Raw genomic sequence first — 13,060 nt, 5'->3', positions numbered from 1 at the left:
ACACACACACACACACACACACAGGACATGTGTCAAGAAGTGTCACAACTCATCCATGTAGCACAATCAGCCATTACCCCACCACTGCTTACATAAAGCTCTCTGTCCTCATGCTGACAGGAAACAGAGTGCTGATCAAATTGCCTCTTGGTAGCTCACGTGAGGCCATTTTATTGTTGCTCCAGTGTAAAATACTCTCTTGGGTCCATATAAACAAGACAGTCAGTGTCAGACTTTGCTTTAATTCCTGAAAGCAAGAGACAGACAACATTAAGACGACTCAGGTAATGGTGAGTGTTCTAGTTTCACAGTCTGTCCACAGTTGGTTCGTCTGTCTGCGTGTGTGATTTGCACACTAGTGCATAGTTACAAAGGAGACCTCAAATAGGTAACCAAGCATTCAAATACACAAAACATGATCATTACAAATACTTCATGTCTGCACACAGACACTCTAACAAACAGGCAACATCTAAATATTACATACATACGTAAAAATAATTAAAAACAGATGAGGCCCACAGTGAGCAGAGCACAGTTGATTTATACCACTGACAAGAGAAACAGGTCTTGATATGTCTCATAAATGTCCAGCTCTGACTTTGTTCCTATGTTGTCCCTTTATTTCAAAGAACATTTCCTCAACATCCAGTCTCTCAAGAGTCCTGAGCTGGTCTCTAAATGATCCTCTTCTGCATAAATCAGCTTTTCCTCTCTCTTCTGAGCTGCTTTTCTTCATCACTGGCAGCTCTGCCTGGATTTCCACTAACAGTCCTCTGTCGTCTCACTGACTTTGACAGACCTGGGACCCACCCTTGGCCCCCGCGGCGGCCTTCTTGCGTCTCTTGTTGAGTAGCGGGTTGCTGGAGATGTCGAGATCTTTAATCTTCACCTGGTCGTAGTCCACTCGCATGGTCGCTAAAGCACTGGTCATCTCCTCCTGTGAGAGACAGGGCAGAGGATCAGGCGTGATAGGTGAATGGAAACTACTGCAGTTATATACTACATAGGGCAAAAGTGGAGAGTAGAGAAAAACCTGTCTGGGAACATTTTGAGTTGTGTAAAGGTCAAGCCATTACTGGCCGAGGCCAAGAGCTACTGAAGCAAATACCAGAGGAATGGTTTCCAAACTGAAGAGCTACTGGAAGTATAAAACCATCAAACCCCTTATTCTTTATGGTTCGTGATGTGAGGCCGTGACCCGCACTATCAACTGATGTAGAAAGAATATAACATCTTGTTTTTGTGCTTTTTGAGAAGTGGCAGTGAAGGAGCGCAATCCTTACACAACGTAGCATTGGCCATTGCAGAACTCTACAGTGGCTTATTGTGTGCATATCATTTTGTCTTTTCATACTTTATCACATCGAATTCGCTCATTCAGCTGTTGTGAAGGAATGTGCTATTCTACTCATTTTTCATTGCTCACATTTACAGCCACTGACAAAACACACAAGTGCACAACATTTTGTTCAGTGCTGGTGAATTAACCTCACAATGACTTTGAGCGAGTGCAAACAGCGTTCCTGTTCTTTATTTCTTTGTGTGAATCACAGAAAAGAAGTTGGGAAGAATGGCACGGGGCTCTGTGTTTGTGTGTGTTTGTGCGTGTGTGTTAAATGTTAAACTTTGTGTGTGAGATAAACGTGACATTGAAATAACTCATAGTACACAATACACTGTGACCTCTGCTTCCCCCTGGTGGCCATCAGAGGATCATCAATATGGTGCCACAAAAATTAACATTTGAATCAGTTTCACTCCTCACTGAAGGGTGTAAATTGTAAACCAACCATGTTTCACAGCTGGTTTTCATGTGATAATCAATAAAGTTGCGCTCCACTGACTCATTTTACACATGAAAATCAGTTTACTGGTCATTAAGAGCACTGCTCAGGCTGAAAACAGTGAGAACATGACCCTAGTGATGTCATAGTGGGAAACCAAGGTTGTACTACTTTTGGAGATTTCTCCATACTAGAGATAAAAATCAGGATAACTTGACCTCTGCCGTGTTTATTTGGACTGCTCTGTCGCTAAATGTTTCCTGAAAAACTCCTGTACATCTGCACAGCTCTTCACTTATAACAGTCATATTGCACATATTTGATCTTTTTTTTCTCCATGTTTATTCACAGTCCAATCACATGCACCTGCAATAGGTTAATCGGTGCCTGTAGGTGTAAATGTAAGTGTGAAAAATTGTTTGTCTCTATGTGTCATGTGAGGTTCTAGCAATTTGTCCAGGGTGTACCCTGCCTCTCGCCCTGAGTCAGCTGGGATTGGCTTTAATCCCCCGCAACCCTGATGAGGATAAGAGGTTACAGATAACGGATGGATGTTATTGTCAACTTATGCTTCCTGACTGCAGTACTACATTTCATCTTTAATTATATAATTTATATAATAGTTTATTTTTATGCACCGATATAGCCCGGCAAATGACTTGTGGGAAAACCTGTTTTAGACACCTGATTCAGATTCATACATACTGTAACTGTTGGATAACTAATGCCGACCTAAAGCTTTGACAGGTTGTAATGTATAAGAGTGACCAGGAGGGGTCAGTGTTGTGCCTCTGACCTTAACATCCTCCCACATCTCTCTGTCTTCAGTCAGAACCCGGGTGGTGTGGAGCGGAGTGGAGGGAACCACCATGGACTGCTGCAGAGTACAAACACACACACACACACACACACACACACACACACAGAGAGAGATGAAGATATGAGCAAACAGATGCACAGACAAACCGGAAGCAGTAGAGGAAGTTTACAAAATCCATCTGTACTAAAAACACAGTTACTTACATTAATCCAGGGGTGGTTCATAAACTGAGTGATGGTCATTCTCTCGTTAGGGTCTGTCTTCAGCAGCTGATGGATCAAATCTTTTGCTATAGAGATAATTTTATTATTAATAGCAACACACACACACACGCACACACACACACACACATGGAAATCTTGTGAAGCTTTTCCTGGTATCATGGACAGACTGGCCTACTTACACAGCAAACAGGATTACATGAGAGGGAAGAAAAAAACGAGTGGGGGAAAAAATACAGAAGAATGGCACTGCAGGACACCAGCTGTCTGTTATCACAGAAGTGTAAAACACCAGTGCACAGACCTACAGCAAAGTTCACCTAAACCGTAACATGTTGTATGTTTGCAGAGACTTTAAGGACACTTGACGCTTAAAGAGGTGATACACCACAAAGATTTCCAACCATCACCTACTGAGGTTATCTATATGACTGTGTTTGACTATTTGTAACTATGTCATCTGTAAACCTGCAGAGTCAGTTGCTTTATGGTTTCCTGTTCTTGACTGGAGTGCTGCAAGCTTTACAATGAGGCCATGTCCACACTAATGCTGGTAAATACGACGACACTGCCCACGTGTCAGACGAGGTACAGGAAGTTTTCACATCATTTTGTAAAAGTTCACTTTGCTGTGATCTTTCTCTTTCAGCTGGAAAACCATTGCTACCATCATCTGGTAAAGAGTTGAATTAAATACACACTTCTGACAGACAGGTTGGTCTCAGCAGGAAAAGTTCAGGGTTTTAACTTCTGACATAGTCTTGAACATAGCTGTTGTCATTGTCATTTCTTTTGGCAACATGGAATATTAGATTTTTCATAAATGTGTAGTTGGAGAAAAAGGTTTAATATTCCATTGATAGACACTGTTTGTTTGTTTTTAACTTACATTTTCAGACCTGAAAATAGTGAGAAACAAATGCATTTTCATATTTGTAAGAAATATAAGAAGAATATCTTTTTTGTGGGCGATGCTCACCTTCCTGTGACACCTCAGCCCACTCTGGGTTGGGGAATTCATACTGGCCCATCCTGATCCTCCTCTTCATCCCTGGAGAAATGGCCTGACCGGTGTTGGAGTAAAATGGAGGGAAGCCACACAACCTACAGAGAAAGACGTGACAGACAGAGCAACTTTAAAATCTTAAAAAAGGTTCAAGGTTTGTTTGAAGGTATCCATAGACACAATGTATTATACAACAGGATTAGTGGTATCCACCCAACCCACATCGAGTACTCACAGGATGTACATGATGACGCCCAGAGACCACATGTCACATGACTTGTCATACTTCTCCGGACCCAAAACCTCAGGAGCTTATCATTGGCAAACACACAGAAAGCATAGATAATTAAATGATAACACATATAAATATAGAGTAGTGTTAGAAAGGCTAAAGTAAACATTCACAGGGAGCAACTCACCCACATAGTACGGTGTATAACAGGGGGTCTGTAGGGGGTTGTGTAGCGTGGTCTCTTTAGCAAAACCAAAGTCTGTTAATTTGAGGATGGCGTTTCTTTCTTTAGTGGTGTACAGCAGGTTCTCTGGCTGGTTAGGAAGCAAAACAAGAAAAACAAATATGACAAAATCTCCTTTAAAGACCCAGAACTGATCACATTCTTCACGCGTCATCTTTCTGCACCTTAATGTCTCTGTGCGCAATGTTAATGTTGTGGAGAAAGTCAATGGCCGTGCCGATGTCCCTCATAATCTCAGAAGCCTCTGGGAGGAAAAGAGGAAAAAGCACTCTCTCAAACCAGAAGCGATCCCAGTGTCACTCAATAAATTATACAAAGCAAACAGACATTATGCAAAATAAAGGGAGAAATGAAAACATTCTGTTCTATTCTGTACTTTCCTGTCTTATATCAGTATATCTTGGGGAGAATGGTTCATTCTTTCTCTTTCTCTCCTCACCTTTCTCAGTGAAGGCCTGGTCTCCTCTGGCCTGGATTCGACTGAACAGCTCTCCTCCCTCCATGCTGGAGACACACACACACACACACACACACACACACACACACACACACACACACACACACAAACATGATTTACAAACTGCACAAATGACACTCAAAGGGAAAGAGGGAGGGGTTACTGTCAAAAGTACATAAACTTTGAATAAAGTTAATAAAATGTTTGTGATCACTGAGCCGATCTACAAAAACCCTCAAGGAAATGTAAACATGTTTTCCACATTTGAATTTAAAGGTCCAGTGTGTAACATTTAGTGGGCCCTATTTATAGAATATGGCAGAAATTACTATAATATTCATACAGCAGAAAGAGACTTTTATATTTATAGAGGGAGCAGGTCCACCATGTTGAATCACCATGTTTTTACAGTAGCCCAGAATGGACAAACCAAACACTGGCCTTAGAAAGGACGTTTTGCTAACAGTATTCTGGTGGTTACAATCTGCAACCTCATTTCTAGATGCCACTAAATCCTACACTCCTCTACTTGTGTCATGCAGTGAAGTGAAGACAGTAAACAGGAATAGTTAGTGTTTTTTTAGACAGCTGCACTGAGCATCACAGTTACAGTATCAGCTGATATAACCATAGACATGATATAATATAAAATTAATAAAAAGGGCAACTAACAACCATGAATCATGGCCATGACACCATGTTTTCAGTGTTTTACAGTGTGAGCCACTGGCTTGGATTTCTGGGGAAGTCTGTTGTGCTGTTTCACAGCTCACAATACAGAGGTCTTCCACCTGAAGATTTCAGTTTCGTAAAAAAAAAAGAGAAATGGTTAGTAAAAGTGAAATTCTAAAAAAAGACTTAGTTGAAGTCAGTAATACAGAGAAGACAACTGGATCAAAGAGGTAGAAAGGGAAAATTACCAAATGGGGTTTATGTGAAATGAGCCTGCATATCATTCATTTGAGACAAACACAAACTCTGACATCTTGATAGCAGAGAGCTTTGACGTAATTCTTAAAAAGTTAACAATCTCTCACCATCAGAGCTGTTTCAGAATCAGATGTTTGAGCTTCCCCCTGAACACTTTCACAACCACACACACCAAACAGCCACCACTGATGCCTGAAACTCTATCTTCTGGACCTTAAAAAATGTTTTTGTGCTCATCAGTCACATGGATGTTCACTGACATTAAGTAAAGGTGTACTTTTTGTGATTCATGAGCACACAGATGATCAGATAGATGACAAAGAAATGTGAGATTACAGAAATCACAAGCACACACACACACACACACACAAGGTCAACAACATACAGTACTGCTGTGTGAGAACCAGTTAGTCACTGTTTAAATTCCCCTTGAATAGATTATGGTGTCATTTCTCAGCTGTCACCGGCTGTGGTTTCTCCCTTTTTTTTCTCCTGTGAATTGTTGTTTTGTTTTTCCACTCACAAGTATAAGAAAGGACAATAAAAGGTACAAAGCTCAACTACTTGATATGCAGGTCAAAGCACACACGTACAGTGTTTTTGTCTGTCACTGGAGTTTCTCGGGGTATTATTATGGACACTTTGTCACGACATGTGAATCCCAGATGGAAATTCTGTCTATCTCAGTGCTGACATCTTCAACGTCTTATGACTGACCTTTAGCGTGTTAATTTTCTGCTTTCAGTGGCACAAAGCTTAAGCCCTAACACTGTAGACACACACATAAAAGGTATTGTCTTGTGCGAAAATATGTAAGCATATTAGACGTACTGGGAAAATGAATTTCGTACATCATTTTCAGGAGAATGGCTCCGGTTGAGCTCTGTAATGTGAGATTCATATGCCCTGTCGCCTTCGTAACATCGTGGGCGTGTTTGTGTTTATACGGAAAATAACCTGTGGTTTACATAGACCTACTATAAAAAAACAGGTTCACAATGAAGCAACGTGTTGAGTTGTGGAGATGACACTATCTTGTTGAAGGAAAAATGCTGTCAGTTGAGTTTGTGTTCTTTATTTATCACAAAGCAAAAAAAAATCTCCAAAGACAGCGACTGAAACTGTGACTGCTCAACTGTTAACTGACCTCAACTCAAAAGAAGCTCTTGAAGTGAATGTACATCTCCATTGTTTTTTATTTCTCTGCTCCTACGCAGAGCTGTAAACTCTGTCACCAGTTTTGAGCTCGGACATTTGAGATATTTATCTAATTAATGCAAACCTTTCGAGATATTAAACAACAACCTTTCATTTTGACTTTTTTTTTTAATACTCAAGTGTTTTATTATTATTATTATTTATAGGAGAAATTGATTGTTGAACTTATGTCATAACTTGACACTAAATCTTACTATATATGGAGAAATAATAAGGAAGTGTGAACTGATGAGTTTACACTGATGAAATCATACCACTCCATGATGATGAGCAGGCACTTCTTCCCGTGATGCATGTTCTCATACAGGCTGAGGATGCGAACAATGTACGGTCCTCCTGATACTCGCCAGTGGAGCTCCACCTCTCGTCTCGCTTTGGGGCTGTCGTAGAGAATCTGGGAGAGAGAGAGTGATGATGAATGCAAAATACGTTAGGGAATGGTATAAAATATGCTTTAAGTGTATAAGGGAACTTATAATTAGTTTTTCTAACTTAAATGTCAATTCATGTAGTGACTTCTAGTGAAATTATAATATTAAAAAATGTCAGAGCAAGCTGCAAACCAACAGTTGAGTAAGTTATTTAAGTTTTAGTTTTACATATATGAAGCTTTTGGTCTTTTGTAATGAGTAACAGGAACACATGTCTAAACATCGATTAGCAGATAAACATTAACTTTGTAACTATTTTGTTCATCGATTGAGTTTCTATCTTTTATATAATTGTGATTCAGTATCTTTGGGTTTCAGATTGTTTGTGAGACAGAACAAACAATTTGAAGACGTCAGTTTGAGCTTTAGAAAACTGTGATGGATATTTTTATTGGTTGGAGTTATTAATATCGTAGTGATCAAGTCGACAATATCACTTAGACCGATTACAGCCTCTAAATTCTCACACATCTACAGCATCCTGTCAAATATTGTACTCATTTTCTCAACAAAAAACATTTTTTAAATACTTTTTATGAAACCGTATCTATGTGTAGTAAAATAATTAATAAGGATTAAGCAGTTATTAAATGTTTTGTTATTGTTTGTGAAAAGTGAGCTTTTAATAGTGTAGAGTTTTGCAATAACTAATTTTTTATTGGCTCCACTGATCCAATATGTGTTGGAGGAGGACACATATATAGACCTTAAGGCCGCCTGGTCACACAACAGGATGTGTGGTTGACATAAGCAGATGTACAAACACACACACACACATACACGCACGCGCACACAGACAGCAGGTGGTGGACCTTGACATAGCATGCAGTCAGGGAGTATTTTTGGATATGACAGTGATGGAGTGATCTGCTGTTCACAAGCCCAGTCTGGTTACAAACCAAGTCTGGAGTACATAACACATCAACACACAGAGGCTGACTCACTGACGTATGACAGACACACGCACACACTAAACCTGTGTTCTTTAACAGGTGAACTTTCTCAAAATATGAAAAGAATATTTTTAAAACTCAATCCTTTTGGTGAAAGTGGAGTAACTTCACATTTCCTGGAAACTTCAAACATCAGGGCTGCTCGCACTGTGTGTTAGCTCGCTCAAGTCAAAGAGGAAGTGAGGGCCGAGTGTTTTTGAGCAGCAGGGTGTTGAAAGTAGAAGTCGATGGTTTCCGGTGACTTATTTGTCTCGGTCTGCTACGACATTCGCCCTACTTTTTTTTTTTTTTTAGCAAAGTAGTGGGCGGGTTTCTTTCTGCTATGTCATTTATAGTTAATGGCTTTAATCAGAGCAGGCATCTTGTGAGCTGGTTGCCTTCATTAATAAAATAAAAGAGACAATAAAATAGGACCATGGTTTAAACACACACATAAAACACTGAGGGCGGAGAGAATGAGACGGACATAGCTAATCTTCGGATGGACTCTTTTCTTATGTGAGGCGACATCATGGAGACTAAACGCTTGCTTGCCCCTGATCCTGCTCTAAGCCAATCAACCACATCCTCTAAACCAATCCCTGTCCATAGAGACACAGCACACGCACACACACACACACACACACACACACACACACACACACTTTTATTGCTACACGTTTACACTCTATTAAATATTACTGGCTGTCAGGTACGTTGGACTGTATACCTTAATAAAAAAGGGTTTATCTTTACAACTTCGACCAATAAAAGTCTCACGAAGCCTACATCAAAGTGTCTAGGAAGTGGCATACAGTTCATCAATAAGTGTTAATATTTGATATGCAGTTGTCTATACCCTTTATGAAATAATTGAACTGTTGTTTTGTTCTACTATTTTTAGCTTGTAACAAATCTGTGTTCAATAAAATGAATATCAACGCTGTGTTTTTTGAACAGCACAGAGTCGACAGTGAAGCTTACGGCTGTCTGTATGCTGTCTGTGTACTAGTTTGACAACAAGCTCACGGTGACAATGCTGACATGCTGATGTTTAAAAGGTATGATGTAAACACAAACTACAGCCGGGGATGATGGGAAGTAGTTTTGCAGGACGGACAAATGAAGATCTGTACTGAATATCATGACGATGGATTGAAACGTTGTTGAGGTATTGCAGTCTGGACTGAAGCAACATTGCCATCCATGGAGCCGCACCTCTAATGGCTGAAAATGATGAGAAGCAAAGATGAATTTCTAATAATTCCTCTAAATACTTCTAAAAACCTTTAATGAACTTTACTTCTTCTGAGTAAAACTTCCAGTGAATGTCAGCACAGTTTCTCTGTGTTGTGTACAGTCCGACAGAAGTAGTCACCAACACAACTTCCAGCTCTCTTAAATGCAGCAGAGATCCTCAACCTCAAAGGATCTCCTGTTGGAGCATGTTTCCTCCATGCTACAATCAAAGCAGATAATGAGCTTGAATTGCGCAACGAGCAGCTAAATCCTGAGAGTCAGCGGAGACTTATGAGCCCAAACCTCCGAGACTGATTAACTTGTTTAACGGCACCGTCTGCCTGGAGTGAGCCTGCATAAGATCTGGGTGCAGTTTTCTGCAGGGTCTGACCAATCTAATGAGGTTTTTGTATGACAGTTTGTTCTATGTGGGTCTCAGAGGAAAGCCAGATGTGCCATCAGCATGCCAGAAGGCTCGCCACAGAGGTGAACACTCAAAAACATGCTGAAGGGAAGACTTTGACTATGAATGGAAGCCTGGACACAGACCTGTAGCCTGTGCAGCTTTCCGTGCGCTAAGCTGGAAGGCACTTCAGACTCTAAAATGGAACAAGCACTGGCCAAATATGTGTTTCCAACAGTTAATGGAGGTGCTCAGGAGGGCTGCCATGCAGCACAGTGATCTCAGTGGTCTCTCTCCTCCCCGGAGTCAGACAAATCTAAGTTAAAACAATCCTGATGACTGTAACTGAATCTCATTAAAAGGATGGCTCCCCTCCAGCTTTGGCTGCAAAGTGGATTAAACCTACACCCATCCATTACGTTTAGTGCTGAGAGCAACACTTAATTAAAAAGCTAGTGAGCTGGTCAACTCTCCTCACCCCTTTCCACATCAAATACTCTCCATTATTTCCTTTTGCCTTGAGATTAAAACAATACAGGTGAGGTCGTAAATTAGCCTAAATGGCAATAAAGTAGAACAACAACTTCTGTCAGGTGAACAAACTGTCACTCGGTGCTGTACAATCCAAATCACAAGCAAATCAACAGACGACAGTGAGAGCGACGATAGGGAAGGCATGTTGTGCTTCCTATGTCATCTCTCTTTTTACAGGGACTTCAGAGAGCAAACGCGGTTTCAGATGCTGAGAGCGGTGATGGATTTGGCTGAGTTTTCTAAAGCTGGAAGTCATCCTGACCTGCTGTTAGCTTTCCCTGCTGGATGCTGAAGTCTGTCAGGCATCAAATGATGCAGTCAGCATCACAGAACAACACCAATTCTTGTATTTAATTCAGAAACTGGCCTGAAGTTTTTCAGCATCATTCTCTCTGCTTTCCTTTTTTCATTTCTTAGCAGTGATTGTGTAGTTCTCTCTCACAGTCAGACATGATGCCATCAATCCATCCCTCTTGGTCTTCCATGTTGGTGACTTCCTATTTTCTACCACACTTTCTCATCCTCTGACTCCATTTCTATCCTGGAGTGTGAGTCTACAGCTCTGCTTGTGACACTGCTGCTGCCTGGTTTGGCAGCTCAGATCCAGATGGATTACTGTAAGCCAGTAAATCTGTGGCCCCAGTAGTGTAGTGACAGGTGACAGCCGGACGACCCCCTGCTCGAATGCGTCTACAAGTGTACGAAAGTGTGCCCAAGTTTCCACAGCGTAACATGTTCTAGCACGTGGCCGGTGGTGAACTTGCAGCTGATCCAGAGATGGGCTGAGATTCCGCGAAACACGTGTAGAGCATGTGAGGTCACTGGGCAGCGAGTACAGTACATGTCAAACCCAGTGTGAGCAGCAGGTACACAGACATGTAAGAGCTGGGACATGCCAGTTACGGTGTTTCTATTACAAACTTCAGTGTCTGTGTCCTGAATGCCTATGACAGAAACGTGACCTTTTTGTGACATTCGCACTTTTTGAATGTTGGCTACAGTCTAACGAGTGAATCCACTTTACAACTCTTGGATCTTAAACACACTAAAGCTGCAACTAACAGTTATGTTCATTAGTGATTAACCTGTCAGTCTTGATTAATCGATTAGTTGTTTGTTCCAGAAAATCTACAGAAATGTCCAGAGTAAATTAGTTATCGAGGAATGAAGAAAACTGAAAATATTCACATTTAAGAAGCTGAATTTAGAGACTTTGGACGCTTTTCCCCACAAAACTATTAATCGATTATCAAAAGAGTTACTGATTATTTAAATAGTAGACAACTAATCAACTGATTGCTGCAGCTTTTAAACACACTGACCAAACATGGTTCCATATCAATAATGGCACTCATGACTTAGTAAACAAAAACCAATCACACTACCAGACAGGTAACTCTCATATATATAACAAGTGTTTGTATCTAAAAGATCAATCCCTGATCTAAGTACACAGATGTGTAGACGTCACCACCAAAATAAAGTTTCAAACTGGTTGACAGGTTTTGACTCTAGACAATAAATGTCAGGACAAAGTCTGCTGTTGTGCTGTGAGTGAATGTATGTTTAACTTTCATGGTTAAAAGCAGTGACTGGGCTAACTGAGGTTTACTTATGATGTGTGTAAAGTGAGTTGAGGGGGTCTATCCTCTCCTATCCTGTTTCTAACAAACACCAGTGTTGGGTGACTTCAGTACCTTCAGTGCGCACTTCTCTCCGGTCTTCTTGTTGAAGCACTGAAGGACTTTGCCATTGATCCCTAAGCCCAGAACCTGACTGGAGATCTTATAATCGTCTGTCACTGCGTTGCGCTTAATGTCCAGTTTGGGATAAACGGGCAGAGGGAAGTGTGTGTCGCTGTCAGCAGCGGGGGGAGCGGGCTCCTGCTGCTGCTGCTGCTGCTGCTGTTTCGGCTTGTCACTCAGGGTGTCCGGCTCTGCCTCAGCTTTTGGCGCCTGCACCGGTTTCTCCTTTTCGTTTCCATTTTGGAGCATGTTTCACCGGGTTGTCGGAGAAGAAAACGTGAGTAATTCACCAGTGATGCGATGACTCCTTCTGTCCTCCGGTAACTGCGTAAAAGCTGAGAGGGATCCTCGATCACTGGTGGCGCGTCTGGTTGTCCTGGGCACCGCGGCCCCTGTAAGATCCACTCAGTAATCCTGATGTATCTACAGTGTGTCTTATAAAAATAAATACATTTGTTTAAACTACACAAAAAGAATATTTTTTTATCCCTTAAGTTAATTACCCGCCTATTTTTTTTAAAAGAACTATTCTGTCACCCGGTCCCTGCAGATAAATCCAGATATTTCAGAGGACGTGAATGTCACAAAAATGTAATTCCAGTCAGAGAAGTGTTGAACACACAGCAGCAGTGCAGAGCATATTCTGCTGATCCTGGTGATCTCAGTTTCCCGTTGATCTGGAGTCCTTTGGCTGTGCTCACATGGCCACTGACTGTCACTGTTTGTTTAAGCACCACCCTCCTACAGTTAAGTCATAGTTCTCAACCGGCTCTGCGAGGCTGCCTTAAAGGAGCAGGACGTATAATCAGCTCATTTTAACATGACATAATAGACGTCCAGAGAGTAGGATCCCTGTAACCT

The 13,060-nt window shown here is 41.2% G+C and overlaps 1 protein-coding gene across 1 annotated transcript; it reads right to left on the bottom strand.

Moving 5' to 3' along the window:
- Positions 1–222: 222 nt before the first annotated feature.
- Positions 223–12,941, bottom strand: mapkapk3 (MAPK activated protein kinase 3). Its single transcript, XM_019268398.2, has 10 exons — positions 12,152–12,941; positions 7,170–7,309; positions 4,750–4,814; positions 4,475–4,554; positions 4,254–4,380; positions 4,070–4,145; positions 3,808–3,932; positions 2,811–2,896; positions 2,584–2,664; positions 223–940 (listed from the first exon to the last, which is right to left on the bottom strand). Exons 1-10 carry the CDS (start codon positions 12,446–12,448, stop codon positions 785–787), a joined length of 1,233 nt encoding a protein of 410 aa, XP_019123943.1. The 5' UTR covers positions 12,449–12,941; the 3' UTR covers positions 223–784.
- Between the last annotated feature and the right edge of the window lie 119 nt (positions 12,942–13,060).

This window comes from Larimichthys crocea, chromosome VI, assembly GCF_000972845.2.
Source record: "Larimichthys crocea isolate SSNF chromosome VI, L_crocea_2.0, whole genome shotgun sequence".
Classification (NCBI taxonomy): Eukaryota; Metazoa; Chordata; class Actinopteri; family Sciaenidae; genus Larimichthys; species Larimichthys crocea.
This window is presented reverse-complemented; position numbering and strand designations above follow the sequence as displayed.

Excerpts from the sequence above, each read along its gene's own strand:
- mapkapk3 (XM_019268398.2), bottom strand. The coding sequence starts at position 12,448 with ATGCTCCAAAATGGAAACGAAAAGGAGAAACCGGTGCAGGCGCCAAAA. Across the intron at positions 4,815-7,169 it reads CTGCTCATCATCATGGAGTG|CATGGAGGGAGGAGAGCTGT; the intron begins GTATGATTTCAT and ends GTGTGTCTCCAG. Across the intron at positions 4,555-4,749 it reads CCAGGCCTTCACTGAGAAAG|AGGCTTCTGAGATTATGAGG; the intron begins GTGAGGAGAGAA and ends TTTTCCTCCCAG.